Below are 17,200 nucleotides of genomic sequence, written 5' to 3' on the forward strand. Positions count from 1 at the left end.
TGCCCACAGCCAAAGTACAGTCATCTGCCTGCGCGATATTACTTGCAGAAGCTTCCTTACTATTTTAAACAGCAGATTGTGGTGCTCCAGTATGAGTTGCACACCAGTGGTGTCTTGCTCATAAATATGCCCATGGGGAAATAAATACACTCCTGCCAATGCTGAGTATTTTGAGGTTATGGATGCAAAAACTTCAAAAAAAACTTGATATTCTGCTGTGTAAATCAATGTGGTTTTGTCTTCTTCCATTTCCACCAGCAAAGGAATTGCAGTCCTGCCGCAATAGATAGCAAAGCAGTAAACTCACCTTTTCAGTGCTCCAGGCCAGGTGATAAGAATGAGTGAACTCTAAATCACACAGATTATAAGCAGATAAACTCCGTTTATCACATTTACCTGACTTTGATTTGGCCTTATAATTTTTTTGCCCTCGAAATATTACAAAGCTGCGTTGTTGTCCATTAAAGCTTATCAATACTGTTATTTCTTATTCCCCTTGAAAGGAAAAAATCACAGTCTTTCTTAAGTTGGAGGGACATGGTCAAAGTCATTAGTGAAGAAAGTGGGATTGGTGCTATTTCTAATCACAAAGGTCACTGCCCATGTTTTCATGTCCTTTCACACCAACACATTGTAGCCCAAAATAGCCATTGTCAGATGAAATCATGGTGAGTGGGAGCCATAACTTATAACATGCACAATGTTCTGCAGTCATGTTTTCCACCCGTGACAGATATAACCACTGTTTGGTGCTCGCTACCAAACAAGAGTTGCTGTTTACAGACTGTATAGCTTAAGGGAAGTGTTTCATTGTGCTTTCAAAAGGTCATTTCCTTTCCCTTGGTTTTCTCTGGTGCTGCTTCCATGGCGGTGCTTTCCTAATGCAAATACAGCATTTACATCTCTTTATGCAGCACTGAGCTCAAACCACATGCAGATGCTTTAGAAGGGCTAAATAGAAAGTAATAAGTTGGGCAGAGTGGCTTTCCAGGCTGTGAAACTGTAGGGTTGCTGTGTGTGCAATACTAGCACAGACGTCTCAGAGAGGTACAGCTTGGCCATGGTGAAGTGTAGGCCCCCATCTACCTACTGCTTGGCCACAATGAAGTGGCCCATCTGCAGCTCAGCCACACTGAAGCATTGGCCCAATCTGCAGCTCGGCCACGATGAAGCGTTGGCCCCCTTCTGCAGCTCGGCCACGATGAAGCATTGGCCCCCTTCTGCAGCTCAGCCACGCTGAAGTGTTGGCCCCCATCTGCAGCTTGGCCACAATGACGTGTTGGCCCCCATCTCCAGCTCGGCCATGATGAAGCATGGGCTCCCATCTACAGCTCAGCCATGATGAAGCATTGGCCCCCATCTGCAGTTTTGCCATGATGAAGAGTTGGCCTCCATCTACCATTTGGCCACGAGGAAGCGTTGGCCCTTGTCTCTTCCAGAGGACGCACTGGTCACAGCTCAGCGTCCAGTTTCCCTGTTGTGTACTGGGGGGCCTAATTCACAGCTGTCCTGTAGCCCAAAAGCGGCGGTTCAGTGCTCAGGGAAGGAGCATGGCCATGCTGCTCATGGGCTGGGGTGAAGGGGCAGCAGGGCCCACTCTCCAGCCATCAGGATGCGGCGCAGCGAAGTCCCACGGCGTGGGCTGAGAGCCACGCTGAGATGAGCACCCCACTCTGCGAGGGATGACCATGTGCAGTAGCCCTCTCGCGGACAAGTGCTTGCGGTGAAGGCGGCAGTGGAGATGAGGCCGGGTGCTGCGGCCACACTGACCCTGGCGCTTCCCTCTGCTCCCAGCATCTGCTGCCGGTGGCCAAGAACTGGGGAAGCGCCCAGCTGTGAAACAGGACAGCCATCTACCGGCCACCAACAAAAGCTGGCCTGCAGTCTGCCTCCTCAAACGCTGAAAACCAAGTGCAGATGGGCAAGCAGCCCGTGTCTTCTCTTGCACAGCAGTACTTTTTCCCGGGCACGCAACATCTCACACATGCCGGAGAAGGGCACGTTTCTTTCCCAGGGGGCCTTGCCCAGCGTTATTAGGGGAGCATAAATGCTGAGGGCTGAAATGGCTGTAGCAGCGGGTGTAGTCAGCTGGGGCGGTACTGTGTGAGGCCCTCGTGGTCGTCGGGAAGGAGACCCAGCCATGGTTTGGAGGGCAGACAGCCCGCGAGCTGGCCGGGTCCCGGGCTGGGTGGGAGGGCAGGGCAGGACGGCGCCCCGAGCCTGCAGCTGCTCCATGCCCTACTCAGCCCAGCGGCTCTTCCGACTGCCATCATGGTTTGTTTCTAATGTGCCTCTTTTTAAACCTTTCCTCCACAGTTTATTTATGACGAAAAAGTTTCTTGGTGAGTATATCCAGTGGCGAGTGCCTTTTCTTGTTGTTTTGTTCTGATCATGACACAAGAGCTGCAAAAAAAAGGGGTTAACAGACAGAGGGGGAGAACGCTAAAGAGAGAATGACCAGTAAATATAAAAATATATATATACACACAAATATCTTATACATTTGTAAATGCCCCTACATATACCGCAGTTGCTATGGTAGGCCAGGAAGGCTTCAAAGACTTTTAAAACTGAACGTGCTTTCCAGTGTTTTGCTTTCATCCTTTGTTTTCAGCGCATCTCCAGGCTTGGAGAGTGCCGGTGGTAGCTTTGCTTTCACTCACAGCCAGGATTATTTGGATTGCAAGCACTAGGGGGAGTCAGGCTTTTTGCAGTGCATGTTTTCTTAAACTTGTTCTCACGGGGAGATTGATGTTTAATTTCACGGAAGGATTTCTGAAACACGGAGTTTTGCAATTGTTTGTTTTTCTTTGTTTTTGTTTTTAAATAAAATTGCACCAAGGCCCAATTAAATTTGACTGTGTCCTTCTACTGAAATGCATCAATGAGGAAGTTGAGTGCTGAACTGCCAGAAGCAGGGAATGAGATATTGGTATGATTCGTGCAGCATCTCAGAGAAAAGCCTGCTTAAAAAGGCAATGACCCATATGTCTTAGTGTGCAGCAGCCTCCAAATGGGGGTTTTCTGCAGGGCCTGTGGCTTGCCCCAGCAAACTGTTTCTTCACCCGTGCCTTCTCCTGGAGATGCATTAAGTCAGGCAGAGAGGGTTGAGCCCTCCCGCAAGGTTGTGGCACCCCAGGGGCAGGGAAGGGCTGGATTTGGGCAGCAGCGTCTCTGTGTCCCCCTCTGACTTGTGTCGCTTTGGTCTGCAGGTGGGAGTCCTTAGTCTTAGTGCTGATGTACGCCATCTACATCATTATCATGAAGTAAGTGCACTGCGTTTAGACGGTGAGGCTCCCTGCTCTGATGCCTTTCCAGGGCCCACAGAGGTGGCCCTAAGTCCCACCAAAGCAGCCGCCTTCTGACCTGGCCACTGGTCTTCCCTCAGTCACATTAGCATCCCTATGGAGAAATAAAAGCATGGGAGATTGCAGTCTGCTTTTCAAAACCCCACAGCAATTCTCTGCTCCTTGCTGTGAGACCCACGATGAAGCTGCAGCACAGCCCGCACTGATTTTCTGGGCATCAGTAGGTGAAATGTGTCTGACCTGTGCAACTTCTTCCACACAAGCTTGTGCTGGTGAAATAGCCTGTTCTGCCGTTTGCTCCCACTCCTCCTGCCTTGTTTTTAGAAGCCAGTGGAAAGGAAACCCAGATTTAAACTGGAACATTAAACAAAACCTGCCAGCTGCCAAGCGCACGGGTGGGTCTTGTCTCAACAAGTAAGATTAGAGCCTTGTTGTGCAATGATGAACAGAGTAAATATTATGAGAGCAGTTCTCATTGAGAACAGCAAAGCAGGCTGGTTTGCAGAGAACGCAAGTCAGAATTTGTCTGACTTCTAGCAACCAGAAGCTTTCTCTTGCATGTGGAGCCTAGCTTCGCACCTGCACAAGAGGTAGTTGCAATGTTTAAATCCAGGACAGATTTTTTTTGCCGAGCGCGATGCCAGGGTTCGCTCAGCTGTCGCAGAGCTGTTTGGAGGTAAGAGGAGCTGGGGAGGTGGTTGGCATGGCTAGGAACCGCAGCCAGGTGCTTGGAGCGAGCCACCCTGGCCTGTGAATCGCATGGTGACATCCTCAGCTCACGTTTGTGTCCAACACCTGGCTCACTCAGAATAAAATAAGAACTGAAGGTTTGGGTTTGGGTTTTTTTTTTTGTTGTTTTTTTCAAAGTAAAGACAGAACTTAGCATATGGTCTTGTGTTTCTCTGATGCGGCTTCAGAGGCAAAACAGCACTCATGCTCAGCTATCATTAGGGAACGAAAAATAAATTTGGACAGTTATATTTGCAGTAAAGAGCACTAATTACATATAAATACAGAAACACACATTCCATTCAAGATTCATCTCTCATGCGCTTCATAGCCTTCTGGGCATGGCAGGATTGCTCTGTACTTAATGTAGTTAGAGCTGCAGCTTGCTCTAGCTACATTTCCTTAAAACCAGAGGGCTTTCCTTCCCTTGCTTAGCTGGGTCACGCAGGATCTAACTCTAGGAAAGGAAGAGTGTCAGGAAACCCACTTGGAAGGAGCAAAGGTACACCTTCAGTTTGTTTTATTTGCCTAGGTACAATTCTACCATACATCACTGCTTCGAAAGGAAGACAAAAAGTGCTGCAAATATGGTGAACGGATTAGCAAATAACACAGAAATGGATGATAACAGCAACTGTGACGCCACGGTGGTATTGCTAAAGAAAGGTAACTGTTCCAGTAAGTCACCCTACTTGCTTGCCTCCTTCTGAGTGTTTCTCGAGTTTGTCCATTAGTCACACGGTGTGGGCAGCGGTGTCTTATCAGCAACGTAATAGGAAGAGCAGTGGCCCTTTTGCAAGCCATGGCAGCAGCGGTGGGAGCTGGTGGCTCTGGCGCCCTCTGCGTTGGCAGCCTGACGCCGGGGTGACAGCCATCCCTTTCTTGCTGACAGGGCAGCTCTGCTGCCAGGCAAGTGCCCAGGTGAGCAGACTCTTGCAGCTTCAGGCCTAGTGTGTGCAGGATCTATTTATTTAGACCCTTGTTGCCATACCAGCAGAAGTCCTCCCGTGGGCACTCTTATTCTGGATTGAAGATGCCCAATTGCATCTAGCACCTCCAGCTGAATTTAATGCATTTCCAAAGTGACATAAACTGAACAGGGGAAAAAGCCATCCTTAAGCCAGGGCACGTGTCCCCAAGGGGGAGGGAGGAGACTGCAGTGATATAGGTAGTGTGCTTGTACTTCACATGAGGTCTTGCACATGCCTAACTTTTCCATGTAAATGCTGTCTAAATGGATGATTTCACTTTGGCTGAAATCCTCTCCCATTTGATTTAAATCATGATCACATATATAAGTAAGTGATTGTGTTTCCTCAGCATAAAGAAATCACCCGCTGCATAGCTCAGCTGCAGTAGCTGTGTGTGTGCATTTGCAAATACATGTTAAACTATATTCTTAGAGGCTAATATATCATACTTTATCTTTGCAGCATACAACAAGCGTGTACAGTAACTGCTTGGGGTTATGTGCACCTATCCTCAGCAATAACAGCCCTTTCCCCTCCAAAAAAACATCACTGGTTTAACTCAACATGCAGCTGCATTTTGCCTAAAGCAGTCCCAGGCTTTGGGTACAGATGAGCTGCCACTTTCGTTACACTGGACTCAAAAAACTAACAAGAACAGGTCTCTCATTTCCCACAAACAGCTGCAAAAACACATAGTCCATATGCAGTAAGCAACTTCATATGAAATGTGGATGGGGCTTTTTATTGCCGTTATGGACTCACTTTGGTGAGTGTGCCAGGCGCCTGCTCTCGTGTCCATGCCGTGTGGGCGAATGGAGGGGAGGCTGCTGTGGGTGCAGCGTGCTCCGGTTTGGGGGAAGCTGCTTCCACTGGAGCAGCCCGCTGTAGCCTGGGGCTCTTAACAGTAAAACCGTGCTGTCAAGAAGACTACGCTCATTATCAGTAGAGTTAGACTGGTAAAAATGAAGCATAAGCTCAGGCCTTAGTCATTCAGGTTTTCCTGGGGACATCAGGACTATGTGCACATGGGGCAGTTTTGGTTGTGGGATTTAGCTTCAGCATGCTCAGCATGCTCAGCGTGCCTCCTGGCATGACACTGCTTGGCCATAGGTAAAGTTTTGATTTTGTTTTTGAACATTTATCCAGTGGAGCAGAGAACACAAGAGCTGGAAGAGTTTGTAGCATTCCTGGTAGCAGCAAGGTGGTTGCAGTTCCCACAAGTGCCACGCATGAAATGCCAGCCTGAAAAAAGTCACAAGGAAAAGCTATCATCTGGCCATTTTTATTTTTTTGACTAGGAAAGACCCCACATATTTACCCCTACTCCATGGAAACCTTCCCAGTCAGAAAAAATTGGAACTAAGGCTGAGGAGATACTCTTCTGTAGGACTACTGATATGGCAGTAAATAGCAACACCATAAAATATTGCTAGTGCTCAGTGCTGATTTTAATAATAAGCTTATGATAAAAAGCACAGTTATGTCAGGGAAGATCTCAGATTTCTCTGCTGCCAAGGCTCAGTTGTGGCTCGTAACTTACAATCCTACGTAGCATCCAAGCACGGAAAAAACCCTGGACTTGTCCCGCAGGACCGATAGACACTGATATTTGTGCTCACTGGGTTGAGGCTTTGACCTTGTACCTATGCCCCAGCTAGAGCATGTTTCAGCTGTCTGCCCTGTGTGTCCTTTCTCCTTTGATGCCTCCTGGCAGATTGCTCCCCATGGGCCAGCAGGCCCACTTGCCAACAGATCTGGTGGCAGCTTCTAGCAGTGGTCTGAGAGCCCAGAATACAGGAACCTCCTTTTCATTTGCTGTGATACGTTAGAGGGACACAGTGATAACTGCCTCACCCAGTGTACAGTTAGTGATGGGTGAGGTCGATATCCTCACACAAGTGCAGATTACGTTAGTGGAATTAATGCAGCTTTGCTGCAGCACCATTTCTTCCTTAGGGGAACAACTGTTGGTGGAAGCAGTGATCTGCTTAATACAGGCCTTTGATGAAGTGTGGAGAGTAGATTTAATTTTGGAATAATGAGCATGAATGGAGGCACCGTATTGGTGATTTATTTTAAAAATAAATGCCACCTAAAGGCAGAATTTAAGGACAGAGTAGGCATATTTTGAATGATGGTAGCTGAAGGAATGGTTTTTGCATGGGGCCTCTGGAACACACAGATTTATTCTTCAGAGACCCATGCAGGATGGAGTGAGAGGCCAGCAGAGGAGGGCCTCAATTTCTCCTTGTTCCTTGGCTGCAGGGAATTTCCACCGTAAAGCCTCAGTGATCATGGTGGATGAGCTGCTGTCTGCCTACCCACACCAGCTTTCATTTTCTGAGGCTGGGCTCCGGATCATGATAACCAGCCACTTTCCTCCCAAAACCCGTCTCTCTATGGCCAGCCGCATGTTGATCAATGAGGTATGTGTTATATCTTTTTTTTTTCTTTCTCTCTCTCTTTCCTTCTGAATTTGTCTCTTCCTACAGCAGCGTTCAGGTTGAAATGGAACTCGGTGGCTTTCGGGATCCCAGATGGTATTTTCCCAGGTTTTATTCTTCTGGCAAGGGCTCTACTAAATCATCCAGTGGATGGATATAAGTGGCCCAGGTTATGCTACCTGCAGCTATCGCTTGCAGTGGGTATCCCCAGCATTCGTCTGATGTTAACATTACTTATGCGAAAGTTTTATCTGTGTGAGATCTGTGTTTAGTCATTGCAAGCAAGCATTGCATTACACATGGTCAAAATCTATCCCTTTTGCTTTTAAAACCAAGTTTTTAGAGAGCTCTGCACATGTTTCTCTCCCTCCCTTCCTCTTCGTCTCTTTAAAAAAAAATCTGCCTTTCAGCAAGAATTTGTACCTGTATTTACAGAGACAAAGGCTGATCAACAGCAGGGCTTACACCAATGGCGAGTCAGAAGTAGCAATCAAAATACCTATCAAGCATGTTGTTGAGAACGGAACAGGTCCAAACAACTCCACCGAGCGGGGCATGAATGGCACACGGCGAGACGAAGACATGGCTGAGGCTGGGAATGAGACAGAGAACGAGAATGAGGATAATGAGAACAACGAAAATGATGAGGAAGAGGAAGAAGAAGATGATGATGATGACCATGAAGGGCCATACACACCTTTTGACCTACCCAGTAAGAAGCTCCTGGGTTTGTGTTGTTCCAGAAAGCAAAACTCAGTTTGGGAATGCCAACGAGCATCACAGATGTGTGTTGGGGTAGAAGTGTCTCTGTGAGAGCTCCTGTCACTCTGTATCTCACAGTTTAGTTCCTGGTCACAGGTAAAAGATGGAAAGAACGGAGTGGAAAGCATCAGAAATCTCTCAGGATACAGACCCCTGGCCTTGGGTTCACCTCAGCCACAGACTCTGAAGCTCCTGTGCTGGCCCCCAGTCACTCTGGGCCACTGTTGCAGTCAGCAGGGAGAGGTGGCTGCCTCCGCCAGGTGATTTCGGCCCCCGGAAACCTGGCTGACCCATTGGAGAGGCCCATCACTCTCCACTGACTGCAGAGGGACCTGAGCATAGTGGGGATACGGGAAGGTGCCTGAACATAGCTCAGATGCATCTGGGCCTAGGCCTTATCTTCACTGGGAGATAAGGTTTGCTCTTATCTCAGTGGTATGTAATACAAGGTGTAGTCCCAGTGGAGATGAGGCAATGATGGCGCTGATGTGAAGTGGCAGATTAAAGGTCTTGGGCTCCTGTGTGTCACTCTGTTAACTAGGCTTCTCACAGGGGCTTCTCACTCCTTCTGGAGGGCTCAGAAACAGTCAGAATAGCTACATGACTTGTGAAAAAAACATGTGGCTTGCGTTGCTGAGCCCTGGGCCTTCAGGACAAAGCTCTCTTTTTCACCTACCCCCTTTTACACCATCAGGATCTTAGCCTCAGGATGAACATAACATATTCCTGCTCTGCCTTTGACTCACACTTAACCAGAGCTGGCAAGATCCGGTGTGTTGAAGACAAAACAGAATACTGCAAGGACAGTTCCTGCCCGTTATGGGTGGGATACTTGGGGGGGGGGGGGGGGGGGGCTCCTGTTCAGATCTCCTCATTCAAACAGCACAGCTGTAGTTCAAGTAAGGAGAAAAACCTGACCTCTGAAGAGAGTCATTTAGATGCCTTCTGGACCAGCTAGATTCATACTATGGGAAAGACTGGCATGAACCTCTGGAGGTGTCTGATCCAAACCCCTGCTCAAAGCAGATCCAGCTAGAGAGCATGTTGCTCAAGACTACATCCAGTTGAGTTTTGATTATCTCCAAGGATGGTGATCCCACAGTCTGCCTTGGTCCCTGTTCCCGTGTTTGACTACCCCTGTGGGAAAGAAAGGAAAACCCACAACTGTAGTATTTAATCGGAATTTCCCTTGTTGCAAGTTGAGTCCATCGGCTCCTATAATTTCCTTGTGCACCTGCAAGAAATGCCTGGCTCTGTCTTCTTTTATACCCTCCCATTAGGTACTTGAAGATGGATCAGATCTCTTCCTATAATTTGCTTCATATTTCCTATGTCTAAGAATTTGACCCAGGGAAGATAGCGAGTGTGGGCTGACCTATTGCTTATGAAGCTCCCTGGGATTTCCTGGGAAGGCACTTCCCGCTCCCTCGGTGTGCTCGCTGCCCCCTCCTGCCTCCCCTCTTTGCCTTCACGCTGTGCTCCTCTGAACAAGAAGTGTCTTGTCATTAGCTATTTGCATAGCACTTAGGCTGAGGGCGCCCTGGCCTCTTGCTCATTAAAATTAAAAAAATACTAACATGCTAGACTAAAGCAGACTACAATTACAATTTTTTTCCCTTTTGTATTTTGCAGCTGGCAAGACTGAAATCTTGAAGTGGCTCTTCACATGGCCGTTGAGTTTTGTCCTGTACTTCACAGTGCCCAACTGTAACAAACCCCACTTGGAAAAATGGTTCATGGTTACCTTTGCTTCTTCTACCCTCTGGATTGCAGCTTTCTCCTACATGATGGTGTGGATGGTATGTACCAGCTAAAGCAGGAACCACAGCCTGGGAAAGGCAACAGAAATGATTTGCCAGCTCCAGTGAAACGTACAGAGAGCCCTGCATACATGAACTTCTAAATGAGAAGCCTTAAGGCTGCAATCATTTCTATTAGACCTGTCAACACTGAGCGAACAAAAACTCAGCCTTCACTTGATGTGGGGTTGGGATTTCATGTGAGTTCTTTAAGCTGGGAATAAATGCCACTTGCACCAGTTTAACACCTCTTTACCCTACAGAGGCAGCGTGGGGAGGCCCTGGGGCTGGTACGAATCTGGCCTCAACTGGTTTTCCTCTCCTTGGAGCAAGCAAGTTTGAGAGCCAGGGCACCTCACACCCAGCACAAACAAAAGCATGACATTCAGTCAAACTGCTGCCCCACTACCTAGTCAACAGGAACCTATTGTGATTCTAGCTTATTATCCTAAAGGTAGAAGGAGCTAAATACAAATGAACACAAAGAAATCTAAGCATGATTGGCCTGTTCACAGGAAAGAAGAGCTTTGTGTGCTGGTGGGGTCATTAAGCCTGTAAGCTTGCTGCAGGCCTCATTAGGTGATACACGTGGGTGAAAAGTTTAAATTGTCCTCACTGGGATTATGGTAATATTGCAGCATGGATTGTGTTTCTTTTGGGGAGGTCGAGACTCTTAAGCAGAATCAAACAGGGGTGGGGCTTTGGCATCAGGAGAGGGTCGAAGAAGGGAAGCATGGATTCGGGTCTCAGAAAGGCACCAGGCAAGCACAGAGGTAGCTCACTAAAGCTAAAATACTGGCCACTGCTTCCCCTCTGGGAAGGGGAAGCAACAAAAAAATCTTCACTATCTCTACAATGCACTCCTGTATTAGCAAAAGGCAAAAATGAATGCCAGGGTTTTCCCTAGGAACTAATCAAACCAGTTGCAGAAGAGGGTTGTTTTCTTTTTTTCTTCTTTCCAATAACCCTTGTTATCCTGAGCAGGAAATGAAAAGTTACTTTTTTTCTCCTGCTTTTCATCTGTGAGGATGAGGTGTTTCCAAGGAAAAGCTCTCCCAGCTTTCCATAGCTGAAATACCAGAGTCTACAGGGTCACTGTGTTGCTTGCAACATATGGTTCACATTTCTTGGAGTACGCTACAGAGAGTTCAGAATAGCAAGTATTATCCCGGATTGAGCTTTTCACCTCACTCTGTGCAATTAAACATGGCTAATAGGAAATCTGGCATTATTAAACAAAGGCCTCCAAAATTTCAAAATGCAAATCAGTTCAAAGAGCACTAATTTATCATAGACTGCATAGCAAAGAAACAAAAGGAATTAAAGGAATCTCCTCTCTGCTAAGAGGAAGTGCTCGCAGTGTCTTGGGGATATGTCCCTGCTTATAATATGTTCATAATATAATTAACTTTGGGGTTGTTTTAGTGCCTGTTTAGCTATTACTTGTATGTGGTAATGCCTCGAAGCATCAATCAAGATGAGGAGCCTGTTACACCCAGTAGTTGGCCCCCATAGAGCCTCTTTTCCAGGTTAATGTCCAGAAAATCATGGATGAAAGGTGTAAAGCAGCTTACCAAAAAAGGTACATAGCAGGTCAGTACTATCCTCTGCCAAGTGATGACTATACCAAAAAAGCCTGTTACTGCTTCTTTTTTTAGAAAAAAAAAGAAAAGAAAAAAAGGTCAGGTTGGACTGAGCAATAAATCTTGCAGTATTGGCCCAAGCTGGTCTGTGATTTTGCTTCTCACAAACACCCTGACAGTTAATTCCTCTCTGTAGGTTACAATCATTGGCTACACACTGGGTATTCCAGATGTGATCATGGGCATCACCTTCTTGGCAGCAGGAACCAGCGTGCCGGACTGCATGGCCAGCCTTATTGTAGCAAGGCAAGGTAGGTTCCTTGCACAGACGGCACATTGCCACTGAAGTGTTTTGGGGTGTCCTCTTCCTCTTTAGGCAGCACAGAGGAGCCCCGAATGCAATAACTTTCAGAGCACTTTTCCTGAGGCTGAGATTTAAAACAAGCACAAGGAAGGAGAAGAATTATGTTGCTATTGCAAAGCAGTTTACGGTTTCTTAATGACAATGTGGAAAAAGTTTTGGCACCATTGCCAACTCCAAACCTTCCCAAAAAATTCACAAGTTTTTTTCTTTTTTTTCAATATCCATTTTGTAGACTTGTGTAGAACATGGTGTAAGCGTCTTTCAGGTCACTTTCCAGCTTTTCCCCACAGTCGCAAGGACTGGAAAACACTTTTTATTTAGGAAAACTTTTTTTTCCTTGTGACTCCAGGACCAGGTGCTTTAAGAGAAAAGGAAAGTTGGGAACACTGCTTTGGGGAATGAAAAAGATGGTTCTTCATGAAACAGTCAGCTACGTAAGCATGCCAGTCAAATTAGAATGACTACAGACCAAATCTAATCAGCCTAATACAGAAACTCGTTGCAGTAAAGCACCAAAAGCGGCAGTGAGTGTGGCACAGAGGGAGAGCTGGCAGGTCCCAGCCGGCAGAGCCAGTGGCCAGGGTCCCACAGCAGCTGAGGATTAGTTGAGGGCATTTCTCAGATGATCCTAGAAAGGGGGTCCAGCCCCTCCAGCTATGCTGGCCTGTATGATGGGGAGAAGGAAGGGGAAAAGGAAGAGGCTTAGTTCTGTGCCTTAATCCATGGAAATCATCTGGATTCACTCAGATTAGTGTATTCTCGTGGCTGATTGTACTTGGTTTCTGTTCCTGCAGGTATGGGGGATATGGCTGTGTCCAACTCCATCGGAAGCAACGTTTTCGATATTTTAATTGGCCTAGGCCTTCCATGGGCTTTGCAGACCCTAGCAGTGAATTATGGTTCATATGTAAGTCCTATGTTTGGTTGCATGTTCTTTTTTTTTTTTTTTAAACACAGGCTTTTATATAAACTGGTTAGATGAAATTTTGTAGATTGGATTTGAGGAAACAAATAGCGTCACACTGCTGTTGTTTGAGGGAAGTAGCAGTTAATTCTTAATAGACATTCCCCAGGCTTTGGAGTACAAGTACATGCGTTTCTCCTTGAAGGCAGGACATGTGCTTCAGTCTGCACTGAAATAAGCTAACTCACCAAGTATACTGCATATTGGTGCACTGGAATATATCCATAATAAGGAGATCCTATATATAATCCTATATAAATAATAAAATAATCCTATTTTTTCATGAGACAAAGGGGTAGAACACAGAGGTGGAAAGTAAAGGGTCTGAGCAAACCTGCAGAGTTTTCGGTGAAGAGTTTAGTTTTACTAAACTGTTAGCACACTGGAAAATGAAGGAAGCTGTTAAATAACCAGGACGTTTCAGAGCCTGACTATCATTAGGAAACATGGCAGAGCCACCGCCTTTGAGAAAACCTGCCTAGCGCCAATGACACCTCTCTTTAGTTCCCAAATGATAAAACAAAAACCCACCAAAGCTGTTGAAAGCTTCGTTCTGAGAGGGAAGAGCAGGAGACGCTATGAAATCCCATGGGGAAGTCAGTGTTGCTATTGCCGTTAGCTGGACAATGCTCAGACAGCAGTGTAGGACAGAGGAGAGATTCTTGATGACAATCACTAAGTGATTGCAAAATTACAGGCTACAGAATCATAGAATTAAAGCATATCTGAGGTTGAAAGAGACCTCTGGAGATCTTCTAGTCCAACCCTTCTGCTCAAAGCAGGGCCAACTACAGCAGGTTTGCCCAGGACTGTGTCCAGGTGGGTGCTGCCCGTCTCCAAGGATGGAGACTCCATAACCTCTCTGGGCAACCTGTTCTGGTGTTCAATCATCCTTTCAGTAAAGAAGTTTTTTTTCTTATGTTTAAAAGGAATCTCCTGTATTTCAGTTTGTGCCCATTACCTCTTGTCCTGTCACTGGATGCCATTGAGAAGAGCCTGGCTCCATCTTCCTTACTCCCACACATCAGGTATTCATGCACATTAGTAAGATCCCCCTGAGCCTTCTCTTTTGAAGGCTGAACAGTCCCAACTCTCCCAGCCTCTCCTGGTATGCCAGATGCTCCAGTCCCTTAATCATCTTCATGGCCCTTTGCAGTACTCTCTCCAGCCGGCCCATGTCTCTCTTGTGCTGGAGAGCCCAGAACTGGACACAGCACTCCAGGTGTGGCCTCACCAGGGATGAGCAGAGGGCAAGGATCACCTCCCTCGACCCGCTGGCAGTGCTCTTCCTAATGCAGCCCAGGATGCTGCTGGTGTTCCTTGCTGCAAGGGCTCATTGCAGGCTCATGTTTAGCCTGTTGTCCACCAGGTCCTCTGGTCTTTATCTGCCAAGCTGCTTTCCAGCTGGTCAGCCCCCAGTGTGTACTTTGCATGGGGGCTTTTCTCCCCATGGGCAGGACTCTGCAATTCCCTTTGTTGAACTTCATGAGGTTCCCCTCTGCCCATCTCTCCAGCCTGTCAAGTCCCTTTGAATGGCAGCACAGCTGTCTGATGTATCAGCCACTACTTCCAGTTTAGCATTGGCTGCAAATTTGCTGAGGCTGCAATGCCCACATGGAAAAGCAGCAGGTGGTAATAGCCTGAGGGCTGGATGAGCTTTGTCAGTCTTTCTACAACATCCTGAATCCAATCTCCTGGCAAGCAGCAAACCTTCCTAGAGGACAGGTGAGGTCAGCAGATGGGGCCTCCATCCCTCAGCGTCTCCCACTACTGACACTTGCCGCTTCCTCCTGGTGCTGCTGCAGGGCTAATAGTGAGCCCACACAGATGCATCATTGGTCAGAGCTCCCAGCCCCATGTCTACTCCAGGGCACTAAATCTGTTCTGTAGCTGCAACCCTTGAGGTGGAGCAGGAGCTGTCCTCCTGGTGCCAGAAGTCACCAGCTTCCGGCCTTCACCATCCCGGCACTATCTGTCTCTCAAGCAGATACGCACAGACTCTGTGGGCATCCCTGCAGCCCCAAACTGGCAGAGCTGCATCCTCCTGGACCTCTGTCTGGGTCGAGGCCTTCGGCGTTGCAAGGACACTTGGTCTGACAGCTGCTGGGGACCGTGCCCCGTGGCACATCACAACTGTTGCTGAGGATGGAGTGCTGGCTGGAGCAGCGATGCTGGCATAACTGCAGTTTAGTAGTTATGTGGAAAAGGGCCCATGTAACGCATGGACAACTTCGATCCTGAGGTTTCCTTCTTCTTTGCGTACTCAGCTTTGCAACTGCAACATTTCATCTTTAAGCAGTTGGGGCCCAACTGTAAATTAACAAATAATACTTGCAATAGCAAGAAATACAAGCTCTCATGAGCCTCTTCCCACACAGACAGTCAGCCGTGAGCTCCAGGGGAGCGTGGAGCACTGGATAAGCCTCGGAGTAATTCAGAAAGTACTGTCTTGCTTTATCTATAGATTGCATTTGAGGCACTGCTTTGAGCATCAAAACTACTGAATATCATCACATTCCTGTTAAACTTAGAGCCCTCCCAACCTGAATCAGCCTATGATATTACAGTCCTCTGGCAAAAGACCCAAAGGAAAAGTATCAGCGTAAAGGCACCCTTTTGACAGAACTGACATTTCGGTTTAGTTGGATGAAGTGTGAGAGCCCAAGACTTCGGGACTGAAAACAAAATGCAGGGGAACAACATTGTAGGAATAAAATCCCTTTCTCTCGTGAGTAGCTCATCCCTATATTTGTTACGGTTTTTCCTTGAAAAGGGTGAAAACAAGTGGCTGAACAGAAGCAGCCAGCTCTCATGGAGGCATAACAATGTCGCTACTGTTTAGTGCACCCAAATTGTTCATTGTACACTGTGATCACATGGTTAAAAAAAAGCAGCCTTGGAAACTGCCCCACAGTTAGCAAAGAGAGTTTCCTCAGTATTCACTTACAGTTCACGGCTTTCTCTCCAAATCCTTGGATAGCCAGACTTCAAACCAAAACAACCTCCCACACTCACATTAATAGTAATTATTTATTTAAGTATTATTAAGCTGCCACATGGATTGCAGTGGGCATAGGTGACAGTGCTAACAGCAGCAAAGGCTCACCCACCTAACGAAAGCCCTCAAACTCTGTCCAGCCTGCTTGTCAGCCAAATGGGACTGCGTAAGTCCAAAGCAGTAGAAGATTTCTAAGCTAATAATCACCATTTACAGCACTGCACCACTGGTATGTGGCAAGATTCCAAATTTGTCTTTGTAGCACCTCTTCCAAAAGAAGAACTCCCCAAAGTCATGATGATTCTCCCTACTTGTATACACAAGAAAGAAGATATTTTTTTAAAAGAAAAGAAAAAAGCTTATTTGATCATGATTACTTTTGCATAGCCATCAGAAACCATGATTGCCTCTCCAGAATGTTGAATCCAAGGGAACTATGTCAAAGTTAGGTTTAGTTTGTACCTCAGATCAGGAATTAAGGGATTTGAAATTAAATTTTGCTGAATGTGGAGAGTAAATGCATTTTAATAAGCAAATTGCAGTCATATCTTTTCTGAAAGCCACAAAAAAAACAGACTGCATGATTCAATAGTTAAGCCTTGGCACAGGACAGCACTGAAGTGTGTGAGTAGCTCTGTGCACGTGGATGTTCCTCTTTGCTTGCATTGCATAGGGAAGTGCCGTCTAAGAGTGAGCTCTCCCCTAATTAAACTGTGCTGTGCTGAATTCAGAACATCCTGAACAAAACAGTTTGTTGATACTCCTGACAGAAAACAAGAGAAAAATGTTGGCAGCCTCCACATTTTCCACGGCATAATTTTGCAAGACCATGTTTTCCTTTGAAAGAAAAAAGAAATACAGTCCCCAGATAGCTCAACATGTGAGCGTAAGCTTAAGTCTCATTAAGCTTGTGGAGGGATCAAATGTTTTGCTGAACCAGGACGAGATTAGCATGGCTGAACGCAGCCTGGGATGTGCTCATCGCCTTCATGTGTCACACAAGCTCAGTTCCCATTAGTTGAGGATTTCTGACTGAGCAGTCTGACTGAGCTCACAGACACCTGGACATCCCCCAGGCTTCAGACTAGCATCTTCAACCCCAGCCTTGTAACATTTCAGCCTGGAAAAAAAAAGGGCACCCTAGATGCACGCTATCCAGCATGCTCAGTGGGTGCTGGAGGGGGAGAAGATAGAAGAAACCAGGTTCATTTATAGCGGAGAGTCTAAATTTGATTACTAGGAAAAAATGCATCTACGATGCATGGCGGATGCTGCAGC

The 17,200-nt window shown here is 46.8% G+C and overlaps 1 protein-coding gene across 6 annotated transcripts in view; it reads left to right on the top strand.

Annotated features, from left to right (window-relative positions):
- SLC24A3 (solute carrier family 24 member 3) overlaps nt 1-17,200 on the top strand; it is a 255,402-nt gene that overhangs the window by 208,732 nt on the left and 29,470 nt on the right. For 4 of the 6 annotated variants that reach the window (XM_064509884.1, XM_064509881.1, XM_064509879.1 and 1 more), the window contains exons 8-15: nt 2,317-2,342; nt 3,213-3,266; nt 4,570-4,715; nt 7,274-7,434; nt 7,888-8,164; nt 9,847-10,013; nt 11,793-11,907; nt 12,755-12,867. In XM_064509884.1, coding sequence (XP_064365954.1) covers nt 2,317-2,342; nt 3,213-3,266; nt 4,570-4,715; nt 7,274-7,434; nt 7,888-8,164; nt 9,847-10,013; nt 11,793-11,907; nt 12,755-12,867 — 1,059 coding nt within the window. The remainder of the gene's footprint in view (nt 1-2,316; nt 2,343-3,212; nt 3,267-4,569; nt 4,716-7,273; nt 7,435-7,887; nt 8,165-9,846; nt 10,014-11,792; nt 11,908-12,754; nt 12,868-17,200) is intronic. The other 2 variants (XM_064509882.1, XM_064509880.1) reach the window with 1 other exon arrangement.

Source organism: Dromaius novaehollandiae, chromosome 3 (assembly GCF_036370855.1).
Source record: "Dromaius novaehollandiae isolate bDroNov1 chromosome 3, bDroNov1.hap1, whole genome shotgun sequence".
Classification (NCBI taxonomy): Eukaryota; Metazoa; Chordata; class Aves; order Casuariiformes; family Dromaiidae; genus Dromaius; species Dromaius novaehollandiae.